Source organism: Hipposideros armiger, unplaced genomic scaffold, assembly GCF_001890085.2.
Source record: "Hipposideros armiger isolate ML-2016 unplaced genomic scaffold, ASM189008v1 scaffold_247, whole genome shotgun sequence".
NCBI lineage: Eukaryota > Metazoa > Chordata > Mammalia > Chiroptera > Hipposideridae > Hipposideros > Hipposideros armiger.
This window is the reverse complement of record NW_017731597.1, coordinates 1,679,485-1,691,813: the sequence shown is the minus strand read 5'-3', so window position 1 is coordinate 1,691,813 and position 12,329 is coordinate 1,679,485. Positions and strand designations below refer to the sequence as shown.

The 12,329-nt window shown below is 46.6% G+C and overlaps 1 protein-coding gene across 1 annotated transcript; it reads left to right on the top strand.

Annotated features, from left to right (window-relative positions):
- Positions 1–873: 873 nt before the first annotated feature.
- On the top strand, positions 874–12,004 carry REG4 (regenerating family member 4). The gene is made up of 5 exons (XM_019655821.1): positions 874–1,102; positions 4,013–4,110; positions 7,037–7,174; positions 8,973–9,078; positions 11,769–12,004. Exons 1-5 carry the CDS (start codon positions 1,033–1,035, stop codon positions 11,834–11,836), a joined length of 480 nt encoding a protein of 159 aa, XP_019511366.1. The 5' UTR covers positions 874–1,032; the 3' UTR covers positions 11,837–12,004.
- Positions 12,005–12,329: the final 325 nt, after the last annotated feature.

The window sequence follows — 12,329 nt, the reverse complement described above, 5'->3', positions numbered from 1 at the left end:
GCCAAGGTGTCCATGTGGCAATATGCAAGCTCTGTGAAGTCGTAACCCTGTGTATGTGAATTTTCACTAACGAGAGAATAAAAGCAGCATAAAAGTTATGTGAGTGGAAGAAGGGTCATTACAGTCAACCCGTTTCTGAGAAACAAAACCAGGTTACAGAACTATGTGGCTCCATTTATGTAAAAATCAGAGAGAGAGAGAGAGAGAGAGAGAGAGAGAGAGAGAGAGAGAGAGATTTCTATAAGCTATTCACTAAATCGTTTATCTCTGGGAGGTGGGATCTACATCCTGTTTTCTCATTTTTCATTGATCACTTAATAATTCATGTACTGTTTAGTGATGGGAAAAGATAAAAAAGTTATAAGTTGTTTTCTTTTTTAAAAATGGGGTTTCCCTAAGTGTAAAGGAAAGAGGGTTGGGCTGAAGTCAGAAGCTCTGGTATTAGCTGTGACCATGAGCAAATGACGTCAGGCTCATCAACCTCAGGTTTTCTCATCTGTAAAATGTGGGTATTGGATCATATATTCACTGTTAAATCTAACATCAAAAAATTCACTGTTGGGACCGATTTGATTTCATTGACTTGGCTGTAGGAAGCCCATTACGCCTCATCTGTGAGAAAGCTTGCCTTGGCCGCTCTCTGCTGGTTCTCCTGAGAACAGCAGGGGCAGGCTCTCCGCAAGACACCAAATGCCTCCATTCAGACTTTCATACCATTCAGCCCAGTAGTTAGGTCCCTGGCACTGGCGCAAAGACCTTGCAGGTGACAACAAAACCTCATACGTTAAATTTTCCTAATCTCTATATTGAGCTTGATATTCTCTTTATTGTACAATCTGGGTTATGCCAGAAAAAGATTTTTTTTCTCCATGTGTGATTTGGCATCTAAATTTCCGGGTTCGTCTCACCCGTGCAAATGTGTGTTCAGATTGCAGATCTAGGTGAATCCAGGAGCTTCAAGGAAAAACTGACAAGAGCTCTGAGATCCTTTTAGCCAAAGGCTCTAAAGCGCAGCTTTTCCAGGAGAAGAGGATGATGGCTTCCAAAAGCGTGTGGCTGTTCCTACTGTTAAGCTGTACAGTCAGCACTGACGTCATGGGTGGTGAGTACCTGTCACTCAGCTGGAACTGAGCCCACAGCCAGTGTTCATACAGCTCACATGGCATAGCCAGATTCATTCACCCCCCACCCCCCAAAAAAATGTAGGCACTTCAGGAAATAGATGTTCAAGACAGGAATAAAAAACAATGTGATGTGGTTACAAAAAAAAAGTGCAAGGAATTCAGAATCAAACAAACCAGCCTTGTACGATTGTGAGCCAGAGTTAAATCATCAACTACTTATAGGTTATAATAATTATTTTGCAAGTTTATGATGAAAGGTAGAGATAAGGTATTTAATGCCCCTGACACCTAGAATGACCCAATGTGTGTGCATTGCTTTCCTATTTGAACCTATCAGGAATTCCGGTTTTTAAGGGACTTACAGCCTTACACACGTGTAGACCCAGCATCCAGTATAAAGTAACATGTCGAGAAAGTGGGCAGTAGTACCCTAGAATCTACCAGTAGAGAAAGCAAGGGAAGAAAATTACATGCGTGAGCTAAGAATAAGTTTCATCAAATAACATGAAATGGAAGGAAATGAAATGTGGGCTCATCTGGTGTGACTCCTTTGTTCTATTCATGAGGGAAACAAGGTCCCAAGAAGGGTAGGGCCTTGCCCAAGGTCACTCAGCAAGATGAGGTGATGCTCTGGTGCCCGGTCCTGGGTGCCATTCACAGCCCCCTGCGGCCTTGCTGGGCATTGTATGTGGTGGAGCGAGCAAAGAAGTCACGCCTGAGCGGCACTTCCGTTGAGAAGAGGGCCTCTTGAGGGTATCCAGTGCCCTGTGTCAGTCACCTGGCACTTCTCCCAGCAGGAAATACGTTGGCCAGGAGGAGGATCGACTGGGAGGAAATACAAAGAGAAACAGGGTTCTTTGGGCGTCATGTTGGTGGCCGTGGCTGAAATCTGCTCCAGCCACCAGTTGTCTCAACCACCTATGGCTGCTCAGGAACTGGGGAACTCAGCCCGGTTCTTTGAACCAGGCTAGTGTGTGAGCGACTCTGAGAGGCTGTCCCCGGCCCCTCCCATGGAGCCGCTTTTCATGGCTGTTTCTAACCAACTGATCAGGGAGTTTCCTGTTGTTCTGATACTGGCTTCTCTAAAGGGCCTTGAAATTTTTCCAAACTATATCCTGGGGAATGAGAAACAGGCCCCCAGGCTCTGGGATTAAACCAAAGCTCTGGGATTAAAACAAAGGGTTTGTCTCCTGGAGGAGGGAAAGCAAAAATACTCACCCCTGGTCCCTCCATCGGTTTTCCACAAATCCTCCTCCAGGCTGTAGAGAGAGACTTTCCACTTATTCTTACTGTCTCGGGGGAACCTCTCTGATGACACATCCTACATATTTTTTATTTTACTTTATTGGGGAACAGTGTGTTTTTCCAAGACCCATCAGCTCCAAGTCAAATAGTTGTTTCAATCTAGTTGTGGAGGGCCCAACTCAGTGGCCCATGTGGGGATCGAACCTGCAACCTTGGTGTTATGAGCCTGCGCTCTAACCACCTGAACTAACCGCCCACCCTATCCTATATAGTCTTTGCCCTGTGACTTATGGAAAAAGTCTAATCTTGCACTTAAGGGAAGTATGGGGAACTGAGAAAGGAATTTTCTCTCTCAACAAGATCTGGTGGTCAAGATTATTACCCTTATTATGACAAAGCAGCGATTTTTCTTTGTCCTGCCCCGTAGCTGCCCTTCCACTAAAGCAATAACACATGAGATGACAAAGAGCGACATGATTCGGGGACGATGAAAAGTTCCATCCAGTGACTCTTTTCAAAAATACAACTGGTTATAATGATCACATTATTGTTTAAATAGGTGTAATGTATTCAGTAGCCACTATTTATTGGACAATTACTACAGACTGGCTCTATGCTAAGCACTGTTCATACATCATCCCATTTAGTCCCGCCAGGAATCCAGTGGGGAAGGTACATACTGGCAGCCCGTTGTGCAAACAAGACAACCAACGCTGAATAATGAGTGTATGCATTTCTGTCTCTCGGGAGGGCTCTGGGCAGCAAGCAGGCTATTGGAATGAGTCTGTGTGGCCTGGTCACCAGTTGCCTAGCAGCAAGAGCCTGTGCCTCTCTGGATGACGGCTCCCTAGGCTTCTGGGCTCTGCCTCTCCTTCCCTTCTGACTGTGCTTGCCTGACAGATACCCTACACCCAAGGCAAACGCGCGCATGCTCTTTCTGCGGGTGTCCTCCACATTCCTGCCTGGGTCCCTCTGCTCACCCACCCCCTTTGCTTCAGGTGTCCCCCTCCCCTTGCTACTGACTCACCTAGTCTCCAGTTCCAGCCAGTTGCTGTTGAACCTGTCCAGTGTCTTCCTGGCCCAAAATGCCACTCCTTCCGTGTAATGCCTGAAACCACCAGTGTCTGCCCCTCATCCACTTTTGCGATGGCCCACATTAGAGCTGTTTGACCTCACGACCAATGCGGGGGTTCTGCCAGTTGCTGAGTATACATTTGGTAACTGGGAAAATAGCTATAGGATGGGCGGAGGGACACGCTGGGCCCACTGTGACATAGACCTGAGCTAAAACTCCATTGATCACCTGACCTCCGTAAGCCCCTGCTCTGACTGGTGGGCCCCAAGGACATTTTGGGTCTCCTGGAATTAGTGTCAGTTCAGAGCCAGGGCCCAGTAATCCTCAAAAGGTCTGAATATTTCCTTTTCCCCAATGGAGAATCACTCTGGTAAAAGGCCCTAGGTCCCTTTGGGAAGGCTGGGAGAAAGATTAACGGCATAACATTTTAGGCAGTGTGCCAGGACCTGTCCTCAAGGGCACCCAGCATTCCTTTCATCCAATGGGCTCTAGGTCCGTAAACTGGCTCAGGTCTGAGAACTGATTATATTTGCCATCGTAACTTGTCACCGCCTTTTTTTATGTGCAGACATCATCATGAGGCCCAGCTGTGCTACTGGATGGTTTTACTACAGGTCCCACTGCTATGGATACTTCCGGAAGCTGAGGAGCTGGTCTGATGCTGAGGTAAGAAATCTGGCCCATCATTGGACTGGCTTCTCTAAAGCAAGGGGCCACCCAGAGCTCCAGGTCTCACTTGACTCAAGTCAACGGTCCTTCCTTGGCATTCTGAGAAGTCACCTGGCTGGTGAAATGTGTGTGTTCAACTCATTCAATTTTGTGAGCACTGATGGGGCACGTGCTCTAGGCCCAGACCCTAGGTGGGCTGCAAAGATGTAAAAGTGAACAAGAAGCAGCCCTTACTCCCCAGGAGTTCGCTGTCAGTAAGAAAGACAGAAACACATAAATCAAGGGAGGAGGAAGTGATGATAGGGAACTTGCAGGAAGAATAACTGAATTGCAGTATGAGATTTACCAGAAAGAGAACCAGTGTGTACACAGGCCTGGCGCACCAGCCTCAGAGCCACCTGCCAGAAAGTGAAGACGTCCAAACAAATGGGAGGCTTTATTGTCCACACAACCCAACAGATGTATCGGTTCTATTTCACTGAGGCTTTGTCTGACAGATACCCAAATAGCCGGTCAAAATAAGTTCCCTCAGATGAGCACGGGGAGTCAGTGCTGCCGTCCCTGTGGGCTGTGGTTATTTAACTGAAGTGACGGGGGAGCCACAAGGGGCAGAGTGGTGAGATGGGGGCCCAAAATGGCCTCAGAATCCCTGAATATGAACAACTCAGCAATGATGGGGCATCGGACACATGATAGCTACTGAAGATAAAAAAAGTCCTGTCTGGCCTTAAAAAGTGCAGAATTAACGCAAGAGTGTGACATTTACACAGAAAATTCCAGTGTGAGTGTGAGGATAAGTGACTTCCCCAAGATTATACCGAGAGTAGCTAGCAGAGCAAACCCAGGGAAGTCGGCCCTAATGCAACACCTTCCTGAGCTGATGTAAATGACAGTTTCTATAAAAGGGCTAAACAAAGTAGGGGGTCCCCAGACTCTGTCCACTGGAAAAAAAAAAGTCATGGGGTGCAGTGGACTTTCTCCTCAGTTCTTGGGTAGCAGCTTGAAGAAATCTTGGAAGGACATTTGTAGGCCTGTCCCCAGAGACTCCAACATGAATTCTGCCAAAACGAAGAGGAAGGTGTCTGGGAACTTGGGAGGACTATAGACCCTGAGCTTACATTATGACTCTGCCAGAGGTATCTCACTGTCACAGTTTTCTTGCTATAAAATGGGGATTACACTTTTACCTCAAGGCGCTGTCAAAAGAATTTATTAAAATACTTTGCCAAGGGGCCAGGCGAGTGGCGTGTTGGTTAAGAGCTGGCTTGGGAAGCCAGCTCTGAGCAGCAGGGCCTCAGTTCGGATCCCACATGAAAGCCAGTGACGCTGCGCCCTCTACAGCTAAGATGGTGAACAACAGCTCGACCTGGAGCTGGGCTGCCATGAGTCACCGGCAATGGTGTAGGCTGCAGTGGAGCTGCAGTGGGCTGCCATGAGCTACCGTGAGTGGCTGGCAGCTTGCATGAGCGGTTGGCAGCTGGCATGAGCTGCGTGTGCGGCCGTCCAGTGGCCAGAGACCTAATGCCTCACCCGGGAAGAGTGCAATGATAGTGCCAACATGGGCCAGTGGAGCAACGTCCTCCACAACTAGACTGAAGAAAGAGGACAGCAACTTGTCTGTTCCCCTCCCCCAATTCCCCAATAAAATCTTTAAAATAAATAAATAAATAAAATAAAAATAACTTGCTAAAAGCCTATGGCATGTGGTAGATGCTCAATTCAGGTTGTCCAGGCAAAAAACAGTCCACAGGGTTGATACCGAGCCCGGGCAGAGTTCACCACTCCAGAACAGCAGGGCGGAGAGCATGCTGGGAAAGGGCCCTTACAAGCTGACATCACGGCTGCTGCTGCTCTGTGTCTTCTTGACCACATGTGGCCAGTGGCCAGTCTTAGTTCTCAAGACTCCTGGAAGCCCATGGAAGGAACACTGAGAATGACGGGTAGATCTGATCTTGAACTTGAGGTGGAGAGGCCTGAGTTCTGTTCTAGCTCCATCATGACTAGCTGTGTGAACTTGGACTTAGAGGGAAAGGTATCACTTCAACACTCGGAGCCTGTTTCTTTTCCTGTCCCAGGAATTTTCTGCAACTGGTACATTCACTAATTGTTGACTGGTAATCTGGTTTCCATGCCTCACAAATTTGAAAGTCAAATAAAATTCCGGAGATAAAAACATTTTGGAATTGTAACGTGTGTGGCTACTATTAACATTAAATGGTAGCCATATCCAATCCCAAGCAGGAGCCTAACTAAAGGCAAGAACTTTGAAATACAACCAGAGCCAAACCATGTTTTTTGAAATTAAGGTTTTATCATGTAGGCAGACCCCATAACATAAGCTCCAAAGAACATAAAGTATATATCGCTATTATCTATCTATAAAATATATATATATATATATATATATATATAAAATGTTTGCCTTGTTTAATCAGACAGCTAAGTTTTGGGTTAGAGAATGGCACATTTTACAATCTGTGGTTCCTTAGATTTCCTTGAAATGCAGTATTATAACACATAATTATCACAATTATAGCCACCTAACAACTCCCTGTGTAATTTCGTATCAACTCCCAACAATGATTTTCTCCTTTTGGAGATAAGACAGCTGAGCCTCGGAGAGGTGAAGTGACTTGTAAGGGTCACATACACTCAAGAGAGGAAAGACCAGGCCCTCAGGCCCTTCCACTGACCCCAGAGCTCGTGCTGTTGCCTGGAGCTGCCTCTTCCTCTCAGACCTGACACTTGTGGCTGTTGTGTTTTCTCCCATGGTGACAGGAAGTCCTCTGTGGGGTTTAGATCACAACTTCTGGAGGAGGTGGGAGCTATGTGACTTCATGCTGCTTGGCAGACTGGGGTTCTGAGGTAGGGCTATGCTTTTACACCTCAAGGCATCATTACCACGACTTCTCCTTGTCCACAGCTCGAGTGTCAGTCCTTCGGAAACGGAGCCCACCTGGCGTCCATCTTGAATTTAAAGGAAGCCAACGTCATAGCAGAGTACATCAGTGGCTACCAAAAAAACCTGCCCGTGTGGATTGGCCTGCACGACCCACAGAAGGTAAGCTCAGACTTGTCCCACAAATGCCCCCTTGGGAAAGCCAGAGAGATAGCCCCTCTCTGGGAAATGACTTCCCGGCCTCCTGACAAGAGGCTCACATCGCCGATCTTCAGGTCACGCCTCATACTACTAGGGGCCAAGGCCTCAAGGTCAGGGTCCCAGTTCTGGCCCTCAGTGGAAGATATGATTTCAATGGCATCATTTTATAGACCTTCTATCTATTGAAAGACCCCCCCCCAACCTTCGGACACAAGCTTACCAGCTTTTCAGAGCCTTCAAAAAAAAAAAAAGTTTGTGTAAGTACATATGGGTATATAGATATAAAAATGTTCACAGAGAAAGAGAAAAAGAGAGAGAGAGAGAGAGAGAGAGAGGTTTTTGTGGGACCCAGCTTAATTAAATCCCTATTGGGTCTGGACTTGAAGTTGGAAAATTTCAACTAAGCTTTTTCCTGGATGCTATCATGTTTTTGACGTTATCCTTAGCTTTTTTCACTGGACCCTCATTCTGCTCTCATCAAAGCCTCCCTGTGAGGAATGGTGTGTGGGGTCTTTGGGCTGGTCGCTGAGGTCTCTGTGGGACCTGCAGTTTAGACATTCTTTGCGGGGCTTCTATAGTTACCCCAAGCAAACAAGGACCACAAGGAGAGAACACCCTGATTTCCATGTCTTGATAAAACCTGGCTATAGATGTTGCAATTCATTTTACATTTTTTTATATTCACATTGCTATCAGTCAGAACTCCCTCATTCAAAGATAAAACAAATATTCACATCTATTTCTAGTTTTGTAAATTATAATCACATCTATTTCTAATTTTATAATTTGTTTTCTTTACACTTATGACTGAGGAAAGTAAGTGGCAAATATATGTTCTAGAAAGTGTGCAGTGTCTCTAGTTATCAAAGAAATGCAAGTGAAAATAAATATCTAACTTGACTTGTCATATTACCAAACTTTTGCTTTGTCTTAGTAAATAGTATTTTGGGGGGATATGGAGCAATTGCGCAGTAGGTGGGAATGTAAATTCCTCCAACTGAATTGTTTTGGAGACCAGTGTAGCAACGCATATCACTACCCTCAAAATATTTATGCACTTTGACCACCTGGAGCCTAAGAAAATACTGTATTTCCCCATGTATAAGGCGCACCCTTTTTCGAAAAATTTGGGGTCTAAAAACTAGATGCGTCTTATACAGTGGTTGTATGAGCGCAAAAAACAAACGCGATAAAAGCAGGAAATGCAAGTTAAAAAAATCTACAGCCACTGTATAAGACGCACCCAGTTTTTAGACTCCAAATTTTTCGGAAAAGGGTGCATCGTATACATGGGGAAATACGGTAATTTTAAGTATAGAGCAGCTTTCTGAACGAAGGTGTTCATAGCAGTGTCCTTTGTCATCATTGTAACCTGGAAACAACATAAATGTTCATCAACAGAAGAATAATTAAGGAAATTATGGTACATCCTTTACCATTAAAAAATGCTTAGAAAGCAAGAGACAAAGTTGCATACATATTTTCAAGATCACCACCTTTATAGCACATACAGCTACTGTAGTCGACAAAAATGTTTATGCCAGAAGTAAATATGCTAAAATAGCAGTAATGTTTTCCTCTTAGTAGTTAAATGGAGTGACTTCTGTTTTCCCTTCTTTACACATTTTTGTGCTTTCCCAATTTTTATAATGAAAACTACATTTTAAAGGGGCCCTAGGGGACCGCCGGCTCTGGGAGCCGCTGGGGAGCCGGTGGGGGGGCTGATTCATCCGTGTCTCCCACCCCCTGTCATCCACAGAGGCAGCAGTGGCGGTGGATCGATGGGGCCGTGTATTTATACAGAACCTGGTCTGCCAAGTCCGTGGGTGGGAACAAGCACTGTGCTGAGATGAGCTCCGACAACAGTAAGTTCGAAACTCGGCGCCCCTCAGCCCTTCCCCAAGTGGCAGCAACTCCTCTTACTGATTTAGAGCAAAAGTGGACATCCGCTCCCCCTCCCTCCATTTTACACCGTACTCTTGCTTTCTACAGGACACTGGCCTTGTCACAAACATTGTGCCCCAACCTTCCGTCACGGGTGACCATTTACAATCTGCATTATCAATGTACCAGCTGTTCGGTTTTTCACGTATTGTGTTCTTTAAATCCAGTCACTTTTTTTCTCAAATATATTTATTTTTAAATCCCAGTCTGTGCCATGAGAGGGAACTATGTCACATTTTGGGAAGCCCAGACCACAGGGAGCACACACACACAACTACTCTTCACTACCCCCTGAGCCCTGGGAACCCCACTTGTGCCTGATTCCTCCCTCCCTTTTGTCTCCCTGAGTTTCATCCCCAGGACCCAGCGCCCAGGACCTCAGCTGCACACTTGAGCGTCCTCATTTCTCTTGCTTGCTTTCATTCTTTGCTTTTTGTGTTAATAAGTTCGAGTTTTCAACCTTGGTGCTAATGACACTGGGGGCCAGTACTTCCTAGTTGTGGGGGCTTTCTTGTACATAGTCTCTAATCAGCAGAGACCAGGAGCACCCCCCTACGCAGAGGATGGTACAACCAAAAATGTCTCCGGACATTGCTAAATGTCCTCTGGGGCAGGGGCGCAAAATCACTCCCATTTGAGAACAACAGCTAATAAATGATATGTAAGATTTCAATTGTAAAACAAGAAAACAGAATATTAAAGAAGAAGAGGATACTCGGTGCCAAAGAGAACATTACAGTGGGTTTAAAAGGTCAGCATAGTGTCACCAGGACTCCCCTCCTAGGCAAGCAGTTGAGCCTGGACTGAGAACCCAGGTTCTGGGGCTCAGGTGGCAAGGGACACAAAGCAGGGCTTACTGTTGTCTGAGGAATAAAGCTTATATGCACAAAAAAGAGTGAGAACACTTGCTAACAGCAAAGGATGAATGGTGGGCTGAGGAGACAAACTCTGAGGCCAGGTCCAGGAAGATCCTCAGAGATAAGAGCATCTTCTCACAGACACAGGAAGGGCTTTTCACAGACTCGCAGAAAGACAGACTCGCCTTTCACAGTGCTTCCTGGCTTACCCGCTGGTTCACTTTGAGACATTTAATCATGATCGCTAGGATTCTACAATTTTGAAATGAATTTCATATTCAATGCACTTTGGGTCAAGACCATGGGCTCCGAATGCCTGAGGTGCGGTTCCAGCTCCTTCCCTTAGCTGTGTGGTGACTTTGAGCAGATTTCTTACTTCTCTGGGCCTCAGATGCCTCTATAAAAGGGGAGAAACAACAGCCCTGATCATCTCAGTACACGTGAGGTGCTTATCAGGTGTAGGCTCAGCTCGTGGCCTTGAGGTTGGAGGCCGGAGAGTGAAACAGACATCTCCCCAGGTTCGTGCCCACGGGCGGGCAGGCTGTGTGTTCTCCTCGGTTGTTTGAAGCCTCGTGCCATGTTCTCTTTACCCCACACCATGCAGTGCCCAGAAAGCTTGTCGTCTCCATTTTAGTTACACTTCTGGGCCCTAGCTCTGAGCCCCATGGATACGAGCATGGGCAGGACCCCATCCCCTATACCTCTTGGGAACTAGGAACAGGAGGGGGCATGCCTCGCCCCCCTTTACATGGTTGTGCCACCATGTCCTTTCTCACCAGGGCCCTTGTCCACCCACCCAACACACACACACACTAGCATCAGAGCCAGGCCTGCAGGGCAGAGCCCAGGCAGACCTCTAACGACTTGTCACTCCGCCACAGAAACCCCAGGATGACAAAGGAGTCTGTAGAGCTTGGTTTCTGGAAGGGAACTAGTTGGACCTCAGTCCTTCAAAAGTCCTCCTTGCTCTCAGAACTTCTTTGTAAATAAATGGCCTCTTGGGACATGGCTGGCTTCAGCAGTCTCCAGGTATTTGAACTTCAAACAGGGGCTTCTTACAGCCTCAGCTGTGAACTTGAGAGAGGTCACCCTCTGTCCCCAACAGTGTCCTGTTTGACACACAAACGAGCACCCAGGGCTCAGGGGACTTGTGTGGAGCACTGCCTTCCCTCAGAAGCAGCGCTGGCAGGGAGCCTCTGTATTTGTGTGTGACGTTTAAACCATGTTTCTTCCTGTTAGCAAAGTTAGTCCTTGCGTTAGTCAGGGTTCTCCAGAGAAAGAGAAGTGATCGAATGTATACAGAGAGAGACTGATTTATTTTAAGGAACGGGCTCGTATTTGTCAGGGCGGGCACATCTGACATCCACAGGGACATGGATTTGCCTGCCAGCTTTGAGGCTGTAGTCTTGAGTCCGAGCGCAGTTTGGGGACAGAATTCCCTTCTCTTCATGGGACCTCAGTCTCTGCTCGTAAGGCCTTCACTGATTGGATGATTACCCACAATATGGAGGATAGTCTGCTTTACTCAAAGTCTACTGACTTAAATGCTAATCACATCTTTAAAAATATCTTCTCATCAGCATCCAGGCTGGTGTGTGACCAAACCCCTGGATGTCACATCCTAGCCAAGCCCACACATAAAATTAACCATCACAGCACCCTATCCATGGTTCCAAGCAAAACACCCAGAAAACGCTGACAAGCTCAATATAGAAGGACTGGGTGGACTTAAATGTCTGTTTATTTTGTTACAGATTTTTTAACTTGGAACAGCAACGAATGTAACAAGCACCAACACTTCCTGTGCAAGTACCGGCCATAGGGCCAGAACAAACATTCTGCCATCCCCGGCCACCAGCCTCTTTCCTCTTCCTGTTCTGCTGTGCCGGCGCCATCTGATCACTGTCTCAGAAAGTAAACAGGGAGGTGACTGGTGAGCTCAGTGGTGCTGATAACACCAAGGTTGCCGGTTTGATCCCTGCATGGGCCCCTGTGAGCTGCGCCTGCTTTAAAAGAGTCAACTATGTCATTGTAGCATGAAAGCACTGTGTAACCAATGACCATGGCTGTTCCCCAATAAAATTAAAAAAGAAAAAAAAAAGAGGAAAATAAACAGAGTTACTCAGGCTGATGAGGTTCTTACTCCACTGATGCTTCTAGGCTGGGAGGTGGACACCTCCACACCAGTGTGACAGTGGCTGCTAGCTCTAAATGTCCACCCACAATGCCTTTCCACGGGACCCTTGTCTCTGCCTCCCCATCTCCAGCTGTCTCAAGCTGACTAGGAGTGTGCTTCCCCCACGGATGAAAGAGTG